At 49.4% G+C, this 26447-nt stretch overlaps 2 protein-coding genes across 6 annotated transcripts in view; one reads left to right on the top strand and one right to left on the bottom strand.

Moving 5' to 3' along the window:
* Window positions 1–5960: 5960 nt before the first annotated feature.
* PIK3IP1 (phosphoinositide-3-kinase interacting protein 1) lies at window positions 5961–16973 on the top strand. The gene is made up of 6 exons (XM_046640129.1): window positions 5961–6188; window positions 7156–7272; window positions 7354–7473; window positions 8417–8611; window positions 8713–8791; window positions 15237–16973. Exons 1-6 carry the CDS (start codon window positions 6104–6106, stop codon window positions 15439–15441), a joined length of 801 nt encoding a protein of 266 aa, XP_046496085.1. The 5' UTR covers window positions 5961–6103; the 3' UTR covers window positions 15442–16973.
* A 1225-nt stretch (window positions 16974–18198) lies between these two features.
* Window positions 18199–26447, bottom strand: part of LIMK2 (LIM domain kinase 2) — a 54921-nt gene continuing 46672 nt past the window's right edge. For all 5 annotated transcript variants that reach the window (XM_046640124.1, XM_046640128.1, XM_046640125.1 and 2 more), the window contains 5 exons: window positions 24935–25000; window positions 23851–24025; window positions 23057–23112; window positions 21843–22000; window positions 18199–20003 (listed from right to left, as the gene is read on the bottom strand). In XM_046640124.1, the coding sequence (XP_046496080.1) occupies window positions 19859–20003; window positions 21843–22000; window positions 23057–23112; window positions 23851–24025; window positions 24935–25000 (600 nt within the window). In that variant the 3' untranslated portion in view covers window positions 18199–19858. The remainder of the gene's footprint in view (window positions 20004–21842; window positions 22001–23056; window positions 23113–23850; window positions 24026–24934; window positions 25001–26447) is intronic.

Raw genomic sequence — 26447 nt, 5'->3', positions numbered from 1 at the left:
TTCGGCCTCATTGCCTACATTTACGGAGCACTTACTATGTGCAGCCAGGTGTGTTCCATGTGCTTCCATCCTCACAACAAGCCTCTAAGGTAAATTTTATTATCGTCTCCAGTTTTCAGATTAGGAAATAGAGGCACATACGGTTAAAAGGTCACAGAGCTCCTAAGTGGCAGAGCCAGGATTCAAGCCCAGGTGGCCTGACTCAATTCTGGATCCAGGTTACTATTCTCTCACCTAGATCATTGCAACAGTCTCCTTGCTGGTCTTCTGGCCTTCTGTCTTGACTTTCTCTAGTCCTCTCCACCCTGTGGCCAGAGTGATCTCACCAAAACAGAAGTTTGACTCTTGTCACTCTTGCTTAAAACTCTTTACTGGCTCCTCACTTCAAGATAAAGTCCACACATGGGAACCTCCATAACCTGGTCAGCAAGCCTGTACCTCTTCTGCTTCATGCTTTTGTTTTTTGGTCTCATTTTAATCCCCACCCTAAATGCTCCACTAACCACAGTGATAGCCTAGACTTCCCGGCTTCTACACATTCCAAGAACCTGACCTGCCAAGAACACTGACTCCTACCCCCTCAGATTTTACTTTTTCTGATAAGCATTTTGGGACCTCCTAAAACCAGGCCATACGCCCCTCCTGTGAGCTCCCCACAGCCACCAGTACTAATCTCGCATTAATAATCACTAATTAATAATCACTAATGTAGCATTGCACTGTGGTTTTTTGCCTTCTACCATATCTGGTCTACCACAAGACTGTGAGCTTCTGGAGCACAAGAACCTCATGGAGTTCCCTGTTGTATCCTCCGTACCCAGTTTAGTAGCCTGACTGGTGCACAGTACACATTTAAAAAATAATCATTGAATCAATAAACCTTTATTGACTGTGTCACACTCTTTAATACCTTACATAATGCCCTATATTGTTTTTATTTTCATATGTGTTAGCCTGATCTTTATAAGCAGATTGTAAGTTTCTTGAAGATAGCAAATATACAGATATTCCTCGACTTAAGATGGGGTTACATCTCGATAAACTTATCATAAGTTGAAAATAGCTGAAGTGAAAAATGCATTTAATACACCTAACCATCCAAACATCATAGCTTAGCCTAGTGTAGCTTAAATGTGCTCAGAACACTTATATTAGCCTATAATTAGGCAAAATCATCTAATACAAAGCTTGTTTTATAACAAAGTGTTGACTATCTCGTGTAATTTACTGAATACTGTACTAAAAGTGAAAAACAGAATGGTTGTATGGGTACAGAATGATTGTAAGTGTACCGGTTGTTTACCCTTGTGATTGCGTGGCTGACCGGGAGCTGCAGCTCACTGCCCAGCACCATGAGAGAGTATTGTACTGCATATGGCCAGCCCGGGAAAAGATCAAAATTCAAAAATTGAAGTATGGCTACTACTGAATGTGTATTGCTTTTGTACCATTGTAAAGTAAAAAAATCGTAAGTTGGGTCATCATAAGTACCTTCAAGATAAAGTCCACACATGGGAACTTCTAAGTACTCAGTACTGCTAAGTTAGAGGCTACTCACACAAAAACTGACACCGTTAACATTTATTCAGGGCTCAATGGAGGGTCAACAATCCAATGATATAGATATTATTTTTATCTCTTTCTCCCTCCATATAAGGAAACTGAATCAGAGAGAGTTTAGCAACTCGTCTAAGATGACACAGCTAGTAAGTGACAGAGCTGGGGTTTGAATCCTGACATTGATGGCTGTACTCTTAACTGTAACTATACTATAATAGCAGGCTAAGGAAACTTAGAATTATAGATGCTAAGTAACTCATCCAAGATCATACCATAGTGCTGAGACTGGAACCCAGGTCTTTCCAAAGCCAGCACTCTTTGTTTTTTGGTGAGGAAGATTGGCTCTGTTGCCCATCTTCCTCTTTTGGCTTGAGGAAGATTGGCACTGAACTAACATCTGTGCCAATCTTCCTCTATTTTGTATGTGGGACGCCACCACAGCATGGCTTGATGAGTGGGGTGTACGTCCATGCCTAGGATCCGAACTCATGAAACCCAGGCTGCTGAAGTGGAACCTGTGAACTTAACAACTATGCCACTGGGCCAGCCTCCCAAAGAAAGCACTCTTATATTTGACATACTGCTTCTCTTGCTTTAAATGTCAGTGCCAAAGCTCATACCGGATGTTGATAAACTTTAAAAGCTGCAGATCCAGTTTACTGGGAGTGTGGAGAATATTTGATCCCCTTCCTAAAGAGCCATAATTGTAGCTTACTGGGTTAATTTACCTTAAATATCGATAGCCTAGTTTCACCAACCAATGAAGTTTATAGTCTCTAGCGTTCTCCCTGTGACACTGAAGACTGTGTTCATTGTGAAAGCCATGTTTTCTAAGGCTGGCCTCTAAGTCAAAATCCACTCTCATTCAGGAATTTACTCTTCCCTTTATTACTTAAAACCAGTAACGTGAGGTTCTCAAGCTCTCTGCTTTTGTGGCTCCTCAGTTCCCCAGTGTGGAATGTCTTGTTTCTGAAAGTAAGTTGTGATCCATATGCCTTCTTGGCTGTTTTATTATTTACCCTTAGAAAAATCCTATTCTCTGTGGACTCATTAGACTCTTTTTCCTTACATGGTATTCTGCTTTTCCCATTTCAAATATTTATTAAACACTTAACTGTACCAAAATGGAAATAACCTAATTTACAGAAGGCCATACTTTCAAAGAAATGGCCTTGGGGTTTAGATATTTTGACTGGAATATTATTTCCTTAACAAGCTTGATAAAATCATCCTCTGCTCAGTTTTCAATTATACACCCAAATATCCTTCAGCACAATCTCAGTGGCTCCTTCTAGAGCACATGATGGGGAGAGAATAGCTGGAGCTAATTCATCAGATCGTACTCCAAAGATTTTTACCAATACCTTGGCCCTCTTTTGCTGACAAAAAGGATTCTTAAGCCTTTTAACAGCTTTATGGCTTCCTTATTAGAGCTCTTCCACTAATGTACCCCGTTATCCAAATGAACTACCCATCCTTCTGGGGAAATTCTCTGAAGGCAATTTCCTGAGTTCACGGTATGGCTTCGTCTCTCTGGGTTAGTACCGATTTAATATGAAACAAAGGGTCAAACATCCCTGAAATATTCAGTAAAATATGAGTGTTATATTTCACAATGTTGTCCTCAGGGATATAAACAATCCAAAATGAGTATTTGAGTAGCGCTGTATTAGAGTATTATTGTAGTAATATTTACAGAAGAAATCTCAAGTTTGGAAAAACTATAGGCCATAAAATCTGGCCATATAGGACCAATACACGAAGCAAAGTTCAAATCTGGATCATAAGAAAAAGACCAAAATATCATCAATGACGGTGACAGGCACATCTCTGAACAAAATCTGATTTCCTTGAGGAAGGAAGGTACTGAACCTATTATAATAGGATATGCCTACGAAGAACTGGGAAACAAGTCCTTCATTTAAAAAAAAAAAATCAAATCACGCTGCTAAATGTCTTAGTTACAGGGGAGGAAAAGCAGAGATGACTAAGCTGAAAGAAATCTCCTCTGGCCTGTCTTATATCTTTTCTAGGCAGTGCTGTTCCTGATAAAACACATGGCACAAAATACGGTTTTACTGTATATCAAGGTGTGTAAGTTAGGGATGATAGCAGTTTTTTAAATAGAAAAATAAGGTGACAACAGCAACAGGTAAGGAAGCTTTGAGCTTCTGAGGGAGCAATACTGGCACCCCTACATGGGCACAGCAGATAATCTGAAAATGGTACAAGTGCCAGCCTGTGTTAGCCCGTCTCTATCAAAGTCAGAAGGAAAAGTATTATAATTCAGCAGAAGTAGCTCCTCAGAGTCTAAGGAGGAGCATTTCATCAGACATTATTTGAGTACTCAGTGGATACAAGGGCAATAGGTTAGGTACTGAGGAGTCAATCCATAAGAACCCCTGCTACTCTGAAATTAAAAACTGCCCTCTCTTTTCTCAAGCCTATATATATATATATTTTTTTTTAAGATTTTTTTATTTTTCCTTCTTCTCCCCAAAGCCCCCCAGTACGTAGTTGTATATATTTTAGCTGTGGGTCCTTCTAGCTGTGGTACATGGGACGTGCCTCAGCATGGCCTGATGAGACTGCTAGGTCCGCGCCCAGGATCCAAACCGGTGAAACCCTGGGCTGCCGAAGTGGTGCGTGCGAACTTAACCACTCGGCCACGGGGCCGGCCCCAAGCCCATATATTTTATGTAATGAAACAAAATACACATCATCTCTCTTACAGCGGTGCAAGAATATTTAGGACCCACAAGGAAAATTGTGCCAAGAACTCTTCCTCTTCAGCCTTTGCCTACAGAAATGTTCTACTGGTTCCCTGAAAATAGCGTAAGCTTTCTTTAGCAAGTGAAATACCATCCCAACGCTCTCTCTCCCTACACTGTTTCGCTTTTTTTCATAACATGTAAGACCATCTGACATTTTATATCATATAATTTGTCTTTCCCAACTAGAATATAAGCTCCATGAGGGCAGAGACTTCAAATATTTTGTTTATAGATGTATTCTCAGTATCTACAACTATATCTAGCATGTAGTAGGTTCTCAAAAAGTTCGTAAAATTAATGAGTTAAAAAGACCCCTGAATAGTATGTTGGAATTGTTAAGTTCTACAATTTTGGCATATCTGTGTGGATACGTGTATGTGAGTCAATTTACAGAGTCTGTGGTGTGATTCCCAGTGTAGACCACCTCAGGTGTCAGAGGATCAGGAGCTTGTCTGGGGATATAGGAGAGAGACTGCAAAAACAAAGCAAAAGGTCTTATTAAATGGACTGAAGGGATCAAATACCATAAGTAAACTTCTCTAAAGAGTGAACTAAATTTCTCTCTGTTCTTTCCATGTCTGACATCCGATGGTAGTGAATTGAAATTCACTTCAGATTAGTTGCACTGACATCAGCTTTCTTCCTTGATAAAACTTTTGAAACTTATTGAGTAAACTTTTTTTTCTTCTCCTCCCTAAATTACTGCCTGCAAGACCCAAGTCCTCTGATCCAAACAGTCTCCCATTTCTATTTTGAGACGTGCCTGAGTCACAAGGTAGTCTTGGCGAATCAGTCGGCTCTATCTTTCAGTTTACTGAGGCTGCCTGGGAACTTGAACTGTCAGCCAAACAGGAAGAGGGCCCTTCTGCCTAACTCCAAAAGGCCTAAGTCATATGGATGTGGTGAGGTTTAATGATGGATATAAATCACTGCAAATGGATTTCCCACAGGGTGGGGGGAAAAACAGCAAACATTTTACTTAATGTTCTCTATATGAATTCAGGGCTAGTAGAAAGGACAGATTATCAAAAAATATAGCTGAGCAAATGCCCCAGTGTTTGCACATGTGTTTTCAACTAGAGACCCCTTCTGTATTCTTATTACGTATGACACCCCAAACCCCAAATATAAGAAAACGAATGTGACTGATCTGACCTTAGCAAAGTTACACTGTTTAAAAAAAAAATCAAGTCGGTGTTCATAAACATGTATAAACCACAAAGGCCCTTTTTCGAGAATGAGTACAAAGATTACTTCCACCTGGATACTCTTATTTGTGCCTCCTATGTGGTCTTGAGTCCCTCCTCCTTTTTTAGCTAGCACATCCTCTATAAACTGTTCTGCTTTAGTCAGTATAATTCCAAGACTCCCTCCCCTCAACGCTGCCTCTTGACAAAATTACTCTTTCTGTACTCACACAAATGGAAACAGAAGGGAGGAAAAGCCCTGGGGATGCAGCCAGTGCAGGTCTCAAACTTATCTGCTGCTAAGCACAACCTGAACTTCTCTGCCTCTCTTCACTTGGCTGAGTTCCTCTCTTGGCTCAGGGTTAGTGATCTTGCATGGCATAGGAGGCTTAGGACCCAGGGGGCGCCTTTCAGCTGAAAAACACCTCGCTGCAGCAAGCTAGCTGGGAAGCTCCCAGTTCTAAAGAGAGGCTGTTTACCAGAAGAGCATAACAAGGGCAGGTCTGACTGCAAGGCTGGGGCCGGGAGGCAGAGCCACCGCCAAGGGGACCCCGGTTGGACGCTTTATTGATCACCTGCAAGATGAAGGAGGTGAGGATGCTGTTGGCCTGGGTGCAAACATTCTTCATCAGCAACATGCTCCTAGCAAAAGCCTATGGATCTGGAGGTGAGATAACAATCTTTCCTTTCTGCAGCAACTTAATGAAGCAGAAAGGGTAAAGCTCCCTATTTCCCAAGCATGGCCAGGCTAGACAGGAAGATGACAGGAAGCGAAGCTTTTAGCCAGTTTCTGTTGTCCCATGAAAGCTTTTTAAAAAATTTTTTCTTCCTTTCCCTGCCAGGGGCTTGCAGCTCCATCCTTGTCATTAAAAACAAAGGCAAGTAGCCACTTTCTCCTTCCTTTTGCTAGCCTGTGGCTCATGAGTGGATGGAGCTCGGGGGTTCATCTCCCCTACTCCCTACTTAAGTCCTGTTCCTTTCAGAGGCTTTGCACCCATGTGGCCAGGGCACAGGCCCTCCTTCCCCAGCCTCTTCCTGGGGTTCTCCTGCTGAGGGGAGTGGGAGCTGGGAGTCACATCCAGGCAGCGATGAGAGCAGCTTCCCTCCGTTTGAGGCTTTCTTGTGCCTGACTGAATCAAGGTTTTTGTAGAAGTCTCTTGGGAAGGAGTGTTGCCTGCGGAAGTGTGGCCGTATCCGCGGAGAGGGGAACCCCAGAGTTTATGTAACATGGAATTACACACAACACGGGGATGAATTTCAGTTCTGGCCGCCCACCGACCCCAAATTCCCACCATCTCCACAAAGGGACCCGAACCCAGGCCTCTCCCGCACCTTCCTCCAAAGTGGCCACGAGTTCCAGAGTAACAACCCCTGACACTTGTGCAGTACTTTCCGGCTTACAAAAAAACAAGCTAACGTTCTCTCAGCGCTGACTGGGGGCCAGGCACCGGCGGCTGCTTTCTCTTATGGGGCTCACAACAACCCTTCGAGGCAGGCGAGGTTTTCCACGTGAGGACAGTGTAGGGCCCCGGGTGCCCTAGCCGGGCAGGGACACGGCCAGGGTGGGCCGGGGCTCCCCTGCCCGCCGCGCGTGGCGCCTTCGTTCGCCGCCTGCCACTCAGTCTGCCCCACAGGCTGCTTCTGGGACCACGGCCACCTGTACCGGGCGGACCAGCCCTCCCCCGCGCCGGGCCTCCGCTGCCTCAACTGGCTGGACGCGCAGAGCGGCCTGGCGTTGATTCCTGGGTCAGGTGAGTGTCCGCCCCTGGCGGTGGGCGGGCGGGCGGGCGGCGGCCGCGGCCCCGGCCCATCGCGCCCTCTCTCCTCTCCAGGCGCCGGCAACCACAGCTACTGCCGGAACCCAGACAACGACCCCGACGGGCCCTGGTGCTACGTCAGCGGCGAGACCAGCGCTCCCAAGAAGCGGCCTTGCGAGGACCTGCGCTGCCCAGGTACCCGCCCGGGACCCCCGGGACCCCCTGAGGCCGGCGCTGCCTGGGAGTGGCCGTTACCCCCGCTGCGCACGTGCGGCCGCCGGCCTGCCCCGCCCCGCCCCCGCGCCGCCCGATTGGCCAAGGCTGTCTCCAGGCCGTGGGGCCCGAAGCCCATTGGCCGCTTCGCCGCTCGGAGTGAGCTCATCCTCCCCGAGCGCCTCGTAAACAACCGTGGGAGCGAGGCCCCGCCCCTCGGCCGCGCGCTCCCGGCTCGTCACGCCGCGTGTGGGAGCACCAGGGACTCGCGCTCCGGGCCCGAGGCCGTTAGCGAGCCCTTCAGCTTTTACCGACCGTTTGTGGAGGATCTGCTGCGTGCTAGGTGCGCTGCTCACAGCCTCCCTGGGAAGCAGCTGTTTGGGGGAGCTGAGCCTTAGGGAAGTTCCGCGCTCTACCAAAGGCAGTGGCGGGGTCCAGGTTTCAATCCAAGTTTCTTAGACGCCAGAGCGCAGGTTTGTTGCTCCCGAGGCAGCAAGACAATTCTCTAGGATTGAATGGGATGTGTAAAGCATATAACATAGGGATTGGCACAAAGCACGGGCTCAGTAAATGTGAGCTGCTCAGAGGAGTCATAGATTGTCTTCCTGGCGTAGAGAGGGACCCTCTGGAGAAGATGGCGACTGAACTGGGCCTTGGAAGGTGGCAAGGATTTAGACAGATGAAGACAAGGGAGTCAGGAGAGGCCCTTTCTCATGGCGTTGCCCTCACATTTGCCTTGTCCCAGCAATGGAGCAGCCCTCTCAGGCCTGGTCTTGTCCCTGGGGCAGGGTTTGATTTCAGTGTTGTGTGTGGGGAGCATTCCAAGGTGGACATCCTTCATCTTCCTCAACACTCTGGCAAGGTTCAGCTGTGGAATTCCCTCAGGCCACTCTCTGATGAGAGCTATTTCCCACCTCACCTCCAGAGACCGCTTCCCAGGCCTTGCCAGCCTCCACAGCAGAAACGGAGGAGGCATCTGAAGTGCCAGGCGAAGATGAGGTGTTCGCTCCTGCCAACGCCCTGCCTGCCCGGAGTGAGGCGGCGGCCGTGCAGCCAGTGATTGGGATCAGCCAGCGGGTGCGGGTGAACTCCAAGGAGAAAAAGGACCTAGGAACCCTGGGTATGTTTGCCCCACCCCTGTCCTTGTGGGATTCGTCAAGCAATGTCATTTGCTGATTGTCTGGGGTGAGGCTAATGGAACCTGTGTCCTGTCCTTGGCAGGCTATGTGCTGGGCGTTGCCATGATGGTGATTATCATTATCATTGGAGCTGGCATCGTCTTGGGCTACACCTACAAGAGGTCAGTAGCTTCTCTTTTGTGCTCTCTTTAGAGGAGGGGAGGAAGGTACACAGTCAAATCAGACTCCTTTGTGGCATTCTTACCCCCAAAAAAGGAAGTGAGGTGTTGAAAGAGAAAAATCAGCTCAAAATGTAGAGACTTGGTTTCTAGCCTTTACTAGGTGACCTTGGACACACCCTTTCCTTTGGTGCCTTCACTCCTAACCCAAAAGTCTTGTGAGGTAGGGGTTCTTGTTCCCCATTTCACAGATGAGGAAACCTTTGTCAGAGAGGTGAAGCAATTTGCCCAAGGTCGCACTGGCTGGGAATGACAGAACCTGGATTCAAACCCAGCTCTTTTGTAAACCAAATTCCCTGCTGTCTAATCGACTGTGTCTGGCATGGAAGTGAGTGGCACTGCGGAAATCAAGCTGGGCACTCATTGCAGGGGACCCAGAGCTGAATTCTTTCTGTGAGTTACAAAATTCTGCTACTAGAAAAGGTTACCAGCCACTCTTTTTGCAGCTTTGAATTTCCTGAGTCATAGGCAGTGGAATCTCCTCTAGGACAGGAGCGAAAAAGTGAGTTGGAGGACAGAGAGCCTGTTTGCCACATGTGAGAAAGCCAAAGAGGCTACCTGGGAAGCTCAAGGACATGCCCTGTGGTTGGGACGGCAGGAGGAAGGATGCTTATTTTGAGAGGCCCTCTGGGATACCGTGTGGAAAAGGCTGTCAGAGTCAGTGATGGGTGCACGACGAGAAGCCAGAGTCGCGTTCATTTTTACAGTACTGGCTGACTCTGGGAAAATTATTTGCCATTCTTAGGCAAAATCATTCTTCCAGCCCTGAGTGTCTGTGATATTTCTTTTCTATGGTCTGAAAAGGCTTCCTGTAAAAGAAGTGACATGGTGGCCTGCATTTTCCAGTGGTGAGGGCCACGTCTGAGCCCACGTTCCCAGTGGAACACCCAGCATTAAATAAACTGAGGGTGTGCATAAACTGAGGGTGTGCTTAGAGGTGAAGTAGTCAACCTTCTTATTTTACAGATGAGAAAGGGGAAGTGTTGGGTAAGAGTAATAATAATTACAGCACTAGCGAACATTTACCACATGCCAGACACTGCTTCAAGCAATTTGCATGCTTTAACTCAGTTCTCCTAGTCACCCTTATGAGGTAAATGCTATTATTATCCCCAGTTTACAGATTAGGAAACTGAGGCAAGAGAGGACATGTGCCTTGCCGGAGGTCACATACCTAGCATTTGGTGGAGCCAAGTCTTAACCCTGCCACTAACTAGCTATCTGTGTGACTTGGGCAGGTTGCTTCTATTTCTACTCCAGAGCATTGCTGTAGCTAAAGCATGTGACTGCTTCACTCAGTGTGTAGCACATAGTAAGTGGTCAGTAAGCAATAATGTTTTTCCTTTCTGTAAAATATGGGTACTGTACTAGTGCTCTCCGAGCCCTGTTCCTTCCCTGATTTCCTATGATGCAGGAAGCAGAGGTTCAGAGAGGGGAAGTATTGACCTGATAAGGTCTCCTGATTTCTTGTCTGAGGTTGTTGCCCCAGTGGGATAGTTGACATGGCAAGTCCAGGACACCTGCTTGTTCATTTTAAGGAGTTAGAGGAAATGATGTGGTGGTCCTGGCCTGTACTTCATAGTCAGAAGCAAACCATGTTAGCTGAGTTTAGCCCTTGAAATATTTCCTCCTTCCTCAGCCACTGGATAGCGTTTGGCTCTCCTCCAGTCTTGTGACAGTTTCCAGGCCTCCAGGTGCTTGAACTGACTAAATGTTAATTCTGAGCTCAGGTCTCATGCCCAGTGAAGAAGCCAGGCCTTTTTCTGCTAGATTTGCTCCTCTAAGGTTGTCACGGGACTGCCCTGAGGACTAGAATTGACTTTCCTGTAAGCTCAGGGCAGGGCACCCAGTCACCCGACTCCCCGTCACCAACCACCAGACCACCCCGTTCCTCAGCAAAAGTGCTCTGAGAACAGACTGCACAACAGGAAACCACATGTGAGCTAGAGACAAGCTCTCAGCTGCCATCTCTCCCCAGAGTCAGAGAACAGAGTGTCTAGAAAGAGCTGTTGAGTGTAGGTTCTGCCAGCCTCTGAACCTTGGTTTGTTGTCTTTTAAATGGGGATATATCCCCCCTCCACACATATCCATACCCATCTACCCAAGATTTTCATAAGTATTAAATGTAAACAGTAGAACACCAATTGGGTAATCACAAGAGCAGCAAACATTTATTGCATGCTTTTTAGTAAGTAAGGCCCTATTGAATGCATTTCCCTGATGATCTCGCCCAAGCCTCATGACCACACTAGAAGGAACACTTTGACACCATTGTACAGTGAGGAGCTGAGACCTACAGGAGTTAAGTGCCATGTCCAAGCTACACAGCTAATAAGGTGTGTCTAAGGATTATCAATATTTCCCAGAAGTCCAGTGAGGCCCAGTAGCTTCATGCAAGTTTGCTTTGAATTGCAAAGGATAGTAGGAAAAATAGAACCTTTCAAAAAAATAGCTGGCTTTAGAAGTCAAAAGAACCAGGATCTAGTTTTGGAATTGGCACCGATTCTGGGCGCAACCCTGGACAAATCATTTCCTTTCTCTGTTTTCCTCATCTGTAAAATAGCGTAAGGGCAGGGAGTTAGATATGATGATCCTCCCAGCTCTGATATTTCCTGAAAAGACAATATTGCCTGCTGGTGGCTGCAGGCATTCTGGGTTCAAATCCCAGCTCGTCTATTTCCTTGAACAAATGATTTAACCTCTCTGCGTCTGCCTTCCCATCTCTGAAACAGAGATCCTGATAGAGAGCATGTAGGTTTGTTGTGAGGATGAAATTAGACGGTGTAGTTTGGGCATCCAGTTGGTGCTCATAACCTTAGCTGCCCTGAGGAGCTTTCCCCGAGCAGCAGTGTGGCACAGCACTGCTTCTGACTGGGAAAATAGCAGTGGCTCAGTTATGTAATAATTGGACGAAACCTCTGTTGCCTGAAGGAGATCTGCGGTGCCTCCATCACCCCTGAAGAGGATGTCAGAGGCAGGCAGCAGCTCCGTCCACACCTGCTGTCTCTGGCCAGCCCAGCTCCTGATTCTGGCCGTGGAGCAGCCAGGGATAGACTTACTGCAAGCCTTGAACTCTGCCAAGGCCATGAGGCTAATGGGATGGAGCTTTCTCCTGGCTGGGAAGGGCGGGCAGGCACCAGGCTTCCTCTCTGGGGAGGAAGAGCGGCAGGTGGGGGTGAGTGAGGGCTCAGCCTGGCTGGTCTTTGTCCTGGTTGTCTAGGCCACGAGGTTCAGAAGGCCAGTTGGTGACTGGGCAGCTCCCCGTCCCTACCCTCAGCACAATGTCTGTGCTAGCTCCTGAGGGAGTGCCTATTTTCTGATAAAAAGGAAAGGGAAAAACTGTAAGTCAACCCCATTCCCCCCGCCTTAGGAGAGGAGCTGAGTCAGTGAATAAGCCTTTTGTTCTCTCTTGGCTGCCAGACCACCGCCCAGCTGCCCCCCCGCCCCTCCCCAGGGGGATGGGGCTGAGCTGCATGATGGTCAGTGCAGCAGGCCTAGTGGCCTCTCGCAGGTCTTGGAGGGAGCTGGAGGCAGCCGCTGCGTCTCTGGGACTCATAGGCACCATTAACATGAAGCACGTGAGGTTGGGTGTGTTTTGAGGCTTCCAAATGGATGAGACTGTAATCCGGATGAGTCCTAGCACCTGCTTCCTTTACCCTTGGCTATTCTTCCAGCCCTGCTCTGCCCCAATACAGTTGATTTTTTTTCCCCTAAAGACTTGTGTATGAAGCAGCCTGGCCATTATCAACAACTCAGCTAGCCACAGCCAGATGCCTGGTAAAGGAGGTAGCTGAGGAGAGCAGGCCTTTGGACTCAGACTCTAAAGCCTCAGTTTCTTTATCTATAAAATGGGGATGACATTATGTTGCAAAGTTGGTGTGGAAATTAAATGAAGAGGGTATGCATATAAAGTGCATGGCATCCAGTAGGTACACAATTAGTTCTTCTCATCCTGGGTAATGGGAAGGCCATTTCCTGGCAGCTTAGTAGGTACTCAGGAAGTATGAGTTCCCACTTTCCCTGTTCCTCCAGCCCCTTAGATCGTGAAATTCAGGCCTTAGCAAACACACTTGCAAACTACATCTTTTGTAAAGTGCCTTTTGGTCTTCTGCTGGCTTGGGGGCTCCCTTGATAAAATTAAACCAAGACCTTCCAAGTTTCTCTCTACCTGGGCAACCTTGAAGAATCTGGCTTTTTGTTTTATTTTGGAGGTGGGTGTTTCCTTCCATGTGGCAGTACTGTAACTGATGAGCAGTGCCCAACGGTAAAGTGAATCTCAAGCTGAGTGTGGATGCACTTGGTCCAGATGACCTTCTCCCCACGTCCCTCCATTTCCCCTCTGGGTGCTCTGGGAGTTATTCTGCTGCGGGAGTTGGTGGTGTCCAGTACAGAGGCTAAGGAGAAGGATGGGGCAAGAGCCTGAGGCTTGCACATTCAGAAACTCAGTCACCCAAGGTGACTCAGGGAGATGAGCTCACGACTTTGCCCTCTGTGACCTTACAGTGGCAAGCGGGGAATCAGAGAACATCTCATGCAAGGGATCTTACAGAATGTTAGGGGCCGCAGAGATGATCAGGTTCAACTCCTTGTTTTACAGATGTTGAAATTAAGGCCCAGAGAGGAGGGGAGTTGCTCAGGTCATATCAGCCATACTTGCCTTGGCTGGCCAGTAGGAGGGTTTGCTTGGGAAGCCAAATTAAGATAACATTGCTTGGTGAGTCAAGTCATATTCAGGGCAAATCATAATAACCACTTATGGGTTTTACAGCAGTCTCACTGTTCTCAAAATGCTTTCACATTCATTATCTTATTTATTTTTTGAGGAAGATTAGCCCTGAGCCAAAATCCATGCCCATCTTCCTCTACTTTATATGTGGGACGCCTGCCACAGCATGGCTTGACAAGCGGTGCCATGTCTGTACCCGGGATCTGAACCAGCGAACCCCTGGCCGCCAAAGCAGAACGTGTGCACTTAACCACTGCACCACCAGGCCGGCCCCCATTATCTTATTTTGAGGCAGATATTATCCCTATTTCAGAGATGAGGAAACCAAGGCTCAGCAAGGCTAAGTGTTTTGCCAAGTGTCACACAGCTAAGGCTGAGCTGATACTAGAACACAAGTAAAGAGAACTGGTTGATTTAAAGACAGTTCTGAGGCACTCGTGCAAACTCCTTCCCCTCCAGCCCCTGCTGTTTTCTCAATATTGTTGTCTCTGGAAACTCTGGTCATTGTACCTGACATTGTGATGGATGTGTAATCTGTCTGATCTCAGCCATCTCCCTGAGGAGGTCTGAAGCAGGCCTGTGTTGTTTCACCAAGTCATCCATCAGCTGCCTGCGTCAAGGCCTCTTTGGGGCGGGCTCCTTCCAGGAAGATTTCCTTCAACAGCTGAGTCCATGTGTCTAGTTGCTGGCTTCAGAGGATGCTGACCTAGGTCCTGGTTCTAGTGTGCAGTGTGCTGGGCACTCACCCAACCCTTTGGCCTGCAATTGGGGTGACCTGGTGCAGTGGAAAGGGATCTACATGTGCAGCCAGAAGACTGGGTTTGAGTCCCTGCCCCACCATTTCTTTGGGGTGACCTTGATCAGATCAGAACTTCTCTGAGTACCAGCCAGAGTCCAGCAGACTTGGATTTGAGCCTACCATGTCATTGGAGAGTTCCTTAACTTCTCTGGGCTATTTCTTCATCTATAAAATGAATGAGATCTAATTCTTAGGGTTCAGCTGAGAATGAAGTCAGATAATGTACATAAAGTTCTCAGCATGGAGTGAGCACTCCACGTGAGTAAAATAGGGCAACACGATGGCCTCACTGGGTCATGAGCACCATGAGAATTCAAAGGCCTGTGAAAACTCTGAGGGGTCTGACCGTCATTGTCTCATCATTTCCCATTGACCTGAGCAGCCATCAGAATCGTTTTAGCCCCCTGCGTTGGGTGGGGATGGTCCCTGATTCCAGTCGGGGCTCACACCTTGTGGGACTTCAGGATAAGATGACTGTCTCAGAACAAGATGGTCAAACCAGTTTTCTGACTTTATGGGTTAGGGCCAGGATAGTTCTCTGAGTCTCTTGGAGCCCTGGGCTGAAAGAACAAAACTACATCTTGCTTTAAGAGTCTCTTTCCTCTACACTGTCTTCAGTGAGCCCCATTGCAGCCGTGTGAGGTTCATACTACTGTCGTCCCCATTTTACAGATGAGGAAGCAGAGACCAGAGGTGTGGGACCTCTTTGTTGAGTTAAGGCAGTCTGGCAGAGTAAAAATCTAGTACATCAGCCACTGATTTGCTGTGACCATGGCTTGCCCCTGCTCGGGCCTCAGAGATGCTGTCTAATGAGCAAAGCCACACAAGAAGCACAGCCTGAATGCTTCCCTTTTGTCCTCCAGGGGGAAGGACCTGAGAGAGCAGCATGAACAGAAGGTGTGTGAGAGGGAGATGCAGCGAATTACCCTGCCCCTGTCTGCCTTCACCAACCCCACCTGTGAGATCGTGGATGAGAAGACTGTTGTGGTCCACACCAACCAGACTCCAGTTGACCTTCAGGAGGGCAGTGTCCCCCTCATGGGCCAAGCAGGCACTCCTGGGGCCTGAGCCCCTCACAGTGGGCAGGAGCCCATGCAGACACTGGTGCAGTTTGGCCTACCCTCCTACAGCTGGGAGGTCTACACTTTTGTTGTGGTTAAAACCCTCCCCTCACTTTTTTGTTTTGGTGAATCCTAAGACAGAAGCAGGAGGTGCTGTGGGCTGAGGGCGAAGCTGGGTAGGGTCCTACCAATACGCCTTCTCGATCCCTTGGAGCAGGATTTCACCCGTGGATGGAGACAGTGGCCGCCCCCACAGCAGTGCTGCTGACAAAGGTTTCCAAACATCACCCGTGCCCCAGAACTGAACCAGGGATGGACAGGGAGCTCCCCCAGCTCCTCTGTGCTTTATTATCCAAGATGGCCTCAGTCTCTGCCTTTCTGTTTGTTCTCTGTGGGCACACACTGTTATTCATAGTCCAGGTCAAGCAGGTCGAGAGGCAGCATTAAAAAATATATTTAGTTTTTTAAATATTTGGGATGGAACTCCCTACTGACCTCTGAGAACCGGAAATGAGTTTGTACAAAAGTCAAAACTGTGGGTTGAGAACAGGATCTAGGCTGGGGGCTGCTGGGTGTGCTCCAGCTTGCTGGCAGTGATGTGCCTTGACAACCGTGGGCCGGGCCTGGGCCCAGGCCCAGGGACTCTTCCTGTCTGGAGAGGAAAGGAAGGGAAGAATTGCACTGAACATTCCACTTAGGAAGAGGGTAGAGAAGGATCCGTGACTGCCTTAGGCCACAGGACCTGAGGTGGACCTGGGGTGCCCTCGTCTCTCTCCCCTCAGGGTAGACAGTGACCTCTTCATTTTGCAGGGGTAAGACACCAGCCAGCTAACCTACGGGAATTACACTGTGGGGTCTTGTGAGCTGCTTCTGAGAGGGTGACCTGGAAACTATGCTCAGAGGCAAGGTAATGAAGTCCTTCAGGCTTGCCTCTGCTGTGGTATGAGTTTGCAGGTGGCCCTGTGGCCTCCAGGCCAGCACCTTCCTGTGGGGCAGTGGGGCTAGGGGTCACAACCCCTAACTTGTAAAACAATCATAGAACCATTGGAAGGGACCTTAGGGTTCCTCAAGCCTTTTGGACAAAGTGGCCCAGAGGGGGGAAGTGACGCCCCAAGGTCAGAGCAAGCTACCGGCATAGCCAAGAGGAGAGGAACATTTCTCCACAGCACTGTGCTGGACTGTGCCAGGGCCTCAGCAGGGCCTCCAAGCCCTGATGTCACACTTGGAAGCCTTAGCAGTACTCTATCCACAGAGCTTCCTTCCCAGAGCCCTTCCACTGCCCCACGTGGAGAGGGGGGTTGGTAGGGCCCATTCTCTTCAGTAGGCTGTTCCTAGGAGTCGTCTGCTGAGGGGACCTAGGCCTCAGGGGGTCCCTTGGTGTTAGTGATGCTGAAGAAGAGAGTATTACTGGTTTCTACTTTTTTATAAAAGTATTTCTCTGTATACGTGTTTTATATACCTCATTCTGACACCTGTATATGAAGTGCAGGAAATTGCTCTGCCATTTCACTTACATAAATAATAAAAAAAAAGACTCCGTATTGCCAATTTTTTGTAGGGTACCAGGACACTTCTCTCCTAAGTTGGGAAGTCTTGAATTACCTTGTCAACACTGTGTGGTGAGCTCTGGCTTTCTCATTCACTCTGCAGCTCTAACTGGGAGGTGGCAACAGTTGAATGGTTAGTAACTGCAGCCTCTGTGTTCTGTCATCATCGGGAATCTTTCAGGCTGAAGCTGCAGGAAAGGTGGGCGTGCGGGCAACCCAAAGGGATGTTGGTCGCTGCAAATCCTCTCCCCGTCAGCATTCTTTCCGAGCTGGAGGTAGTTAAAGGAACATCCATGCAGCCCTTGGCAGGGGCTGGAGACAGGGATGGTGGGTGATGGAGCTACAGCAGCCAGTGGAGGGATGGGTGTGCAGAGGGGGATGGGTCCTTGGGCTGAGGAAGGTCCCTGTGGGGGTGACTCCTAGGGCTCAAGAAGCTACCAATAGGAGTGTTTGTTGGACTTTTACCAGTGGGTTTCAGCAACAGGTTTTCAGCCTCTAGGAATCCCCAGAGTGAGCTCTGCCCATGTCCAGACATTGCTTTATAGTTCTACAAGCAAGGAGCACCCTGGAGCGTCAGTTTCCCAGTAACCAGATTCTGCCCTTAAGTTGGACTCCTCAAGCTTTGGGAGAAACCACTTTTGGGTATATGGATTTATATTGTGCCCAGAATCCCACTAGCCAGATAGCATCATCCTGCCCCATGGTCATCCATCCATAAAATCCTCTATATACAGAAGCAAGAAGAAACAGGTCGTCTCCTCTCAAGCACTTGTGGGGAAACAAAAGGGGTGTGGTGATTTGTATTCATTGCTTCCCATTATGAAGGTGGACTCGGCCCTGAGGAGAGGACTCCAGGATATCCAGGCTATAGGAGTGTATGTATATTAGAGGGTGGGACTGTAGGGCCCTGAAGGAATGACTTGGCCAGCAGGTGGGAGTCAGTCAGCCCTCTCCAAGGACTGGGCTGCCTCAGGGGGGATGTACATGTTCTCTGGAGCAGGTTGGTGTCCACATAAAGAGAAGGGATTAGGGTTCGGGAGCATAAGAATTCCCTGCTGTGGGGAGTCGTGTGACCTGGGCCTGAAAGTGCCCAGCAGTGTTCCTCTAGAAGGGAGCAGGGGAGGCCTTGCACTTCCTGGCAGACAGGCCAGCAGAACCTCCACACGGATCTCCCTGAGCCAGGCCCCAAGTCACTTTTTCACTCTCAGTATCATCAGTTAAGTTAACTGCTTAATTTATTTGGTCTGCTCAATGGCCCAGCGTGGGCCCACCACTCCCACGTTTGCTGGGGACAGCCGAGGCACAACCAGCCACACAATACGGACCTTGCTGCTGCTGGGAGCCCAGGGCTCAACCCTATACAAGCTTGCACACTCCACACCTAAGTATGGTCTATACAGCAAGTAAACTCTGGTCAGAGATGACATCTAATCCCACAATTTATCAGGTCTATGTATAGTATTTCACATATCACCCAAGAGATATAACAACAAGATAGTATTAACAGCAACCACTCTCCTGGATCACTCCCCCCGCCCCGCCCCACCTCACCCCCTCCAAACAACCACCACACATTATAGTAATATCCCAAACCCATTCCCAACTTGTTAAATATGGTGCAAGCTCACAGACACTTAGGGAGAGGCAAATCTAGTTGTGTTCAACAGTCCCTAGAGCTCTGGAAGCCAAGGTGGAGGGTGCCCCCAGGGCTCTTCAGTGCCCATGGCTGTGGCTCAGGAGGCGGCAGCCAGGAGCTAGTGAGCTGGACCAGCCAACAAGGGAGGTAGAAGCCAGAGAGCCCAGCGCAGGGAGCTGTCTTCCCCGGCATCTCAGCTTTAGGACTCTGCCACCACCTCTTTCTGCCCAAGGTGCTGCCTGGACTAGCATGGTGAAGGGTGAGCAGTGGCTGCCACAAGGACAAGGCTAAGAGATTGCTGAGATTGCCACTCCCCCGCCTCATACACTGGGCCTGTGACAAGCCACACAGTCCTCCAGAACCCATCTAGCCCTAGGCAAAATGTCTTGGGCGTCTGACTGAGGTGCCCACCAGGTATGAGTGACAGCAGCCAGGATATAGCCTCTCTAGAGGTCGGGGCCCTCTTTCTTTCTCGCCCCCAGCCATTCCTGCACTTGTGGGTGACTGCTTGTTGCAGGCAGAAAGGAAGGCCCAGAAGTTCTCAGTCAGTCTCCAGCAGAACACGAGGTGGAGGCTTCCCCTCACACTGATATGGCCCCTGCACCTGGGAGGTGAACAGAAACCAGCCCTTCCCCTGACTCCTGGTCAGTTCCACCACAAACTGACTAAGAGACTCTTCAAAACCTACTCCCTCAATCCCTGCCCCAAGGGAAGGCAGGACACGAAGTGGAAGGGGCGTAGCACCACTGTCGTTTCACATCCTTGGAGTGCCGCCTGGCCACCAGGCTTTCTCTTGTCCACAGTCTCACTTGAAGTCCTCCTGTACCCAGCTGGACCAGAAACTTCAGAGCCCCAGGCAGGTTCACCCTGGCATCCTGCCCAGCAGGTCCAGATCACGCTGATTAGTGTAAGCAAGAGCGTCCCGGAATCCCACTGCCAGGGAGTTCCCGAGTGGTCACAAGTAAGACTCCTCCTGGCCCAGGGCCAGGCTTTTTCTTCTTCACAGCTTTCAGGCGAGTGTTGGATTTACAGACAGTAGCCAGGCCCCAAACCTGTGGAGATGTGTTTCCCTGGTGCTGCACCCGCTCGCCTCCTGGGGAGGTAGTAGGGATGGCTTGTTCTGCTTCTAAACAAGCTGCCAATCCACAGGAAGCCCGGACGGCCCTGCCCACAGCAGGAATGGGGCGCAGAGGGGGCAATGCTGGCTGTAGAACGCCCCCCTGCAGGGGGCTGGGCAGGGGTTAGGGGGGTGAGTCCCGGGTCAGGCCATACTGCATGCTCACAGTGTGGTCCAGCTCCTCCAGCTCTGCAGGCAGTGGGATGCCCAGCTCTCCAAGGTACAGGGAGAGGGCCTCAAAGGAGTCCTCCAGTTTTGAGAACGCCGGTCTGGAAAGACAAGGGGTGAGTCAGTGGCAGGTGAGATATGGGCACGGCTATGGGGTGGTGTGAAAGGCAGGTAGGCCTGTGGCTCAACCACATCCTAATTGTATGGGCTCGGGCAAGCCCCTTAACCTTGTTGTGCCTCCATGGGAAATGGGGATAATATAATGTTACTGCTGCTGCAAAGATTAGAGATAACACTGTGAGAAGGCTGGCCTAACTCCAGGGAGTAGCTTCAAAAAAGAAAGTCCAGGAGAAAAAAAGCCCCTCACATGTCTTGGAGAAAATGCAATCATCAAAGGTGGGATTGGACTAAGTGCCTTAAAGATCCTTTCCAGTCCCGAGACTGTTTCCACATCAATGCATCTGCCCAGGAAGGGGCATTTCATAGACTCAGCAGCTCTCCCCAGAGAAAGCAAACACTGGACTCCTCGTGCTGTGGAAATAGCTCAGCTGCTGATGCCTGGAATCCTAAGGCATCTCAGGCTTACTCCTCTGCCTCCTCCACATTTTTGTTTAAGTATCTTGTCACCTTCTCGGTGAGACCTACTCTGACCACCATATTTAAAATTGCAGCTTGCACCCTACACAATCCTCTTTACTCAGCTTGACTCATTTTTCCATAGCACTTGTCACTTTCTAATACTTAGTTTACTATACGTACTGTTTATCATCTCTCTTCGTTAAAATGTGAGTTCCAGTAGGGCGGGCACCTTTGTGTTGTTCACGGCTGTACCCCAGGTGCTAAGAACAGTATCGAGCATATGGTAAGCACTCACTAAGTATTTTTTGAATGAATTAAAGACAAACATTGAGAGTGACTGAGAAGGGATATTAGCTAACAAATATTGTGTAGCTTCTTGTTTTCTCCTCGTGCTCTTCATCTGGCGTTACTGAAGTGTGGTCCTTTGGTCCATGAAGGAACAAGATCTAGAGCCTCGCACTAGCAAGTCCCAGCTGTGAAGTGGACCATCAGAAATCATTTTAAAATAAAGGCTATGTGCCAACTGCTTATCTTGGTGGGGTGGAGTTGAGGAGTGAGGAGAGTGCTGAAGGGTGCATTGGTTAGGAAATTATGGAAGACATATACATCCTGTGCTATATATTTTGGTAACGCTTAAATTTGTTTTTTTAAAAGAAACATGATTTTTGATAGCAGGAGAAAAAGCACAAGATTCTAGTTTTCTGATGCACAAACTTGAAAAGACCCAGGATAACTTTGGTAATAATGAAAGTGATAACCTGAGAAGAATAAAAGTAATTTTTAAAAGATTTCTTTAAAGGAGAAAATTAACTAAATGCATAAACATGCCCACTGTAGTAATATCAACTGCAAAGAGAAACTGGAAAAACCTGAACATCTACATTATGTATATTATATGTTTAGACAGCTTCTTAATTGAAATTTCAGGTAGTCAACAAAAATGATAAACAGGAAAATTGGGCAGCAACAAGGAAAATGCAGGGCAAAATATAAAACTTTTCTCTATTTGAGATTATTTAATGATATAAAAAATGTGTGTTTGGACATGGACGGGGAATATGGAAACATGAAGACATTTATTCTGTTAGAATGCTATAGTTTGGGTGAATTTTCTTCTGTTAAATTTTTTTAATGGCTGTGTTTATATCCAGCCTGTGATATCCAGGTCACTTGCTACTACGCCCTCATCTCCCTCCCCTACCTGGCATGTCAAAGTCGTCAGGTGGCTTCAGTGGTTGACAGCCCCTCTTTGAGCTCAACGCTTTTGCCAGCCCCGTGCCTGGGAAGAGCTCAGAAAGGCTGAAGGTTGGGGCCAGTATCCCAGAGCTGTGTGAGCTGGGGGAAAGGGGTGGGGTACCAACCTGCTCTCAGGCTCCAGTTTGCAGCAGATGGCAGCCAGGGGGAAGAAGGCTGGGGGGCAGTCTGTGGGGACAAACTTCTCCCAGAAAAGCTTCACGTTGAGGCCAAAGTCCAGTGTTCGGGGCAGGCAATCAGGATCTGCATACACCTGCCCAATGATCTGCAAATGACAAGTTGGCTGGTCAGGAATGGATTATGGAGGGTGCAGCCATATGGTAGGAAAGAGGGATGTTGGTGTGTGGACAGGAAGGATGAGAAGAAGAGGGAGGTAAAGACTGAGGTTAGAGAGCTGCCCCCACCCCCATCTCTCCAAATCTTGCTGATCCAGACTTGTCTCTCGACTGAGAGAGTCTGGTTACCGAGGAGGGTTTAGAGGAGGCCTCGCTGCAGCGGAAGCACAATGTCTCAAATTGGCATCTGGAGGGGCAGCTTCCACACTTCCCACCCTGCCCTGCTGTGTTCCCTTGCGTCTGTGTCCCCTGCCAGAGTTCAGGCTCTGTGAAGTGCTGGGTCTGATTCATGTCTGAAGCCCTTTGGCGACTGCCTAGTGCTTTGTACACAGTAGATGCTCAGTTGATCTCTATTAAAGAAAAATTTTAAAAACACTTCCTCCATTATTCCAACTGTCCCTTGTCTCCTCTACACTCATCACTTTGTAGGAATTACAGTAGCCTTGGAATGCATGTGGTTGGGTGAGTGCTTCGAGAGAAGACTGAGCGAAGCTCCTAAGGGCAGGAATCTCTCCGAGACTACTCATCCTGTACCCCACAGTGCCCAGCACTGTGCTAGACAGGCCTCCTGGAGTGCCTGCTTCCACTTGTCAGGCGGAGGTGGGGGCACCACTAGGGCCTGTGGAAGGGGAACAGAGGGAAAGGCTGCATCTGGCCCAGCGCTAGACAGACAGCCACAGGAACAACCTCGTGCCTTTCCTGGTGGAGTTCCGAGTCTCACCTGTGCCTTATTGGCCATGTCACTAAGAGCAGGCCACTGGCCCTTTCTGAGCCTCAGTTTCCTCACCTGAAAAAACCTGCCAATCCTTCCCAGGGGACCAACGAGACTCGCACGTGTCAAGAGATGTATGATAAACTGTACAACGCTACCCTTGTGTTGATCCTATGGCAAGCTACTCATCTTTAGGAGGAGAAGCCCCAGTCCTGAGGCAGAACACAGCTGTTAGGCCTGCTTCCTCAGGCCTGGCCTCCACGCCGGAGCTCACCTCGCAGAGAACGATCCCAAAAGAGAAGACATCCACTGTCTCATCGTAGCTCTTTCCTTGGGGAACACAGGACAGCAGGCTGTTAGGTTTGGTCCCTTAACTGCTCTGTAGTAAGTCTAGGGTCAAGCCAGGCCACACCCAAGAACCAGGGCTAGAATATAATATGTTCTGTGAGGATGCCCCAAAGGCTGCCCAGAAAAGGCGCCATCTGAAAATTACCTCTCCTCAGCCCTTGGGGTGGGCTGCCTTGGAGAGATCTTATCAAACAACACTGCCCAGGATGAAATGGAAGAGAACTGGACTCCGCCATTAGCTAGCTGTATGCTCCTGGGCAAACCACTGAACTTCTCTGGGCCTCAGACTCCAAAAACCCCTCCATTTCTGAGGCCTCACAACCCTGTGCATTTCAAGAAGCCCAGCCAGCATCTCTGGCTGGTTTTAGCATTATCCACAAGGGGGCACCACACATCAGTTCTCAGCATGGAGAGAGAAGAAAAGGCTGCAAGTTTGGGCAATAAATAGCCTGAGCTCTCAGCTACCCTTGGGACACAAAAGCCACAGTCAGATCTCACCCTAGGCCTAGGATGGGACACTGACCAGCACGCAGCTCAGGGAGGAAGGAGCTTATGAGTCCTGGTCTGGCAAAGGACAAAAAAGATCCAGCTCTCAGCTCTGGGTACCTGGCCTTAAACTTCACAGGCCTCCCTTGGAGCTCCCAGGGCTCTGCTGCGAGATGTGGGCCCCCCACTCCCCTCTGGGGGCACGGCACGTCCCCTCAGGGCATCAGAACTCACCGTTCAGCATCTCAGGGGCCATCCAGTAGGGGTTTCCCACCACCGTGTAGCGCTTCTTACGGTCGTTCTTGCGCAAGGTACGTTTCTTGGTGGTGGCCTTCTCCACTGGGGGCCTTTTCCTCTCCTCGACTATGAGCCGTGACAGCCCAAAGTCTGCCACCACCACGGTCTTGTCCTGGTAGGACAAGGGCCAGGTCAGGGCTTGGTGGGGACATTCCCAAGAGAAGCCATTGAGAAGGGTAGGAAAGGTCTGTAGCCAAGGAGAGGCAGAGCTGGAGCTCTCTGGCGGCCAAGGTTCTAACAGTCTCTTTTGTGCACACAGCCGATTCCCCAGATGTGGGGGTATTTGTAGAAGAGCCTGGAGGGGTAAGGCTCCGGGACCTAGAGAGTGGAACTCAGAGGCAGGACAGGGGCTTTCTTTTGTTTTGTTTTTTTCCCCATCCTGCTTTTTTCCCAAAAAGATTTAAGGCCATGGCTAGAACCAGGATAAGACAGAAAAGGACAAGGTGGAGGCAGTCAGGGAGGGAACTTGGGAGATAAGCTCTTCAAATAGCTACAGAGCAGTCATGTGGAAAAGGGATTAAGGTTATTTGGTGTTGGTCCAGAGGGCAGAGCCAGGGCCAGTTAGTGGACACCCAGGAAGCCAGATGGCAAGTCAACAGGAGGAATAACTCTAACAACCAGAGCTGATGGGCCAGTGGGAGAGTGCTGGCCCCAAACCGGTCACTGTAATTTACTAGCTCTGTGGCCTTAGGCTGAGGCTTTGGTGCCACAGTTATAACATGGGGTCTGCAGTTAGCTGCTTTGCAGGACCACCATGGGGCAAAACCAGGAAAAGTGACAGGGCTCTACATACAGTTAAGGAACTTCTGAAGTCCCTTTCAACCAAACGATTTCGAACTGTGTCTGCAGGTGTCTGGGAACCCCCGGAAGAGAGAGGAGGGCATCGAAGGCAGCAGGAAGGGCAGGATAGGAGCCCTAGGAGACACCTCTGGTCTAAAGCAAGAGGAGGCAGTCAGTCTCCTTTGTGACAGGAAGCCAGGAGGGCTGGCCCTAGGGGGAGACCCATAGCCGTGGGACATACCAGTTTGATGAGGCAGTTGTGTGAGTTCAGATCCCGGTGGATGATACACATGGAATGCAAATAGGCCTGGAACAGAAGTACACGCTGAGGCTGATGGCCAGTAAATCAACCAGACGCTGATGCCGGAATTGGGGGCCACGGAACCCGTTCTTCTCCCAGGCCATCCCCACCCAGCTTCAGAACCCAACCTGGACTCCAGAGCCCAGACCCTCCTGCTGTTACTCCCTTGTCCCAACACCGAAAGAAAACCAAAGGCCACCTGGGCTTCCTCTCTCTCCCTGCTGCCATCTCCTGCCCATCCTTTGTTCACTCGCCCTAACCCAGTGGCTGCTCTAAGCCCTCACTGCTCTCTGCTAAAGTTCCTAACTCTACTGGGCCCTGGCCCTTGTGTGCCCCCAGACTTTCTACCTGTTTTACTTAGATCCAGGCCACCTGAAGTGAGTGCCCTCAGATGCACTGTTGCCGGCCCCCTCACACCCACCTTCACCCCAATCTCTAGATTCAGCCACCCTGGGTCCTTCCTGCCTGTGATGGGGGAAGAAGTGATCTTCTCCCTGTCTGGTTGGCTCTATATTCCTGATATTCCCCTCCCCTGAGACTCGGCACCCTCCTTGCTCTCTGTCTACACTTTAATCTCTCCCTCTTCTACCCAAATGTTTCTGAACAAGTCTCTGTTTGCTATTTCCCCCTCCAGGCCTCCGCCTCTGGCTCTTGTCACTCTCTGGAGCCACTTGCTTTTCCTTCCCTTCCTTTCCCCAGCAAATGTGGAGGGAGCCACTCCCCCTCCCCAGCACCCTGCAACACTGCTTCCATCCCCTAGGCTCCTGGAGCTGCTCAGAGACCCAAGGAGCTCTACCTGAATCACCTGTAGCTTGTGACCTGCTGCCTATCCCCTCCTCAAAGGTGGCTCACACCTCTCCCAAGCTACCTGCCCGAGACTGCTGCGTGCCTGCGTTTTCCTTCCAGCCTCCTCAGTGTCAGCCCTTCTCAAAACCATCTTCTCTTCACATGCGGACCCCCGCTAACCACACATCAACCTCAGCAGGCGCCTATCCTAGCTCTTCCCAAATCTGTTTCTAGACCACCACTGCCACCCCTAACATCTGGTAAATGACACCCCCATTGATCTAGGCACCTCAAGCCCCCCAACTCCTCCTCCCCTTACCTCTGTTCTCTCACTGCCCACCAGTCTCCCCATTCTAACTCCATCTTGCCTCCCAGTCTCCTGTCTCCACAGCCATACCTTAATTCAGAAACCTGAAATATTTCATTAGCCCCCTACTCACGTCTCCCTGCCCTGAGTTCTCCCAACTTTACCCTAACCTCCTGACGACACCAGACTCATCTTGAAAAAAGCACAGCCTAGTCACAAAATTTTCCTGCTTAAAAATATTTTACACCTATCTTTTTGGCTTCCTAAATAAAGTCCAGACTCCTTAGCTTGAAACACAGGGACCTTAAGGTACCCCTAGACTAATACTGTCTTCATGGACCCCACATAAAGAGCAGTGAC

This window comes from Equus quagga, chromosome 15 (genome assembly GCF_021613505.1).
Source record: "Equus quagga isolate Etosha38 chromosome 15, UCLA_HA_Equagga_1.0, whole genome shotgun sequence".
Classification (NCBI taxonomy): Eukaryota; Metazoa; Chordata; class Mammalia; order Perissodactyla; family Equidae; genus Equus; species Equus quagga.
The sequence above is the reverse complement of the archived record's forward strand: the minus strand, read 5'-3'. Positions and strand labels throughout refer to the sequence as shown.

Bases quoted from the DNA above. Each gene is read 5' to 3' on its own strand.
- PIK3IP1 (XM_046640129.1), top strand. From the start codon at position 6,104: ATGAAGGAGGTGAGGATGCTGTTGGCCTGGGTGCAAACATTCTTCATC. The intron at 6,189-7,155 runs GTGAGATAACAA...TCTGCCCCACAG, and splicing joins AAAAGCCTATGGATCTGGAG to GCTGCTTCTGGGACCACGGC. The intron at 7,273-7,353 runs GTGAGTGTCCGC...TCTCCTCTCCAG, and splicing joins GGCGTTGATTCCTGGGTCAG to GCGCCGGCAACCACAGCTAC.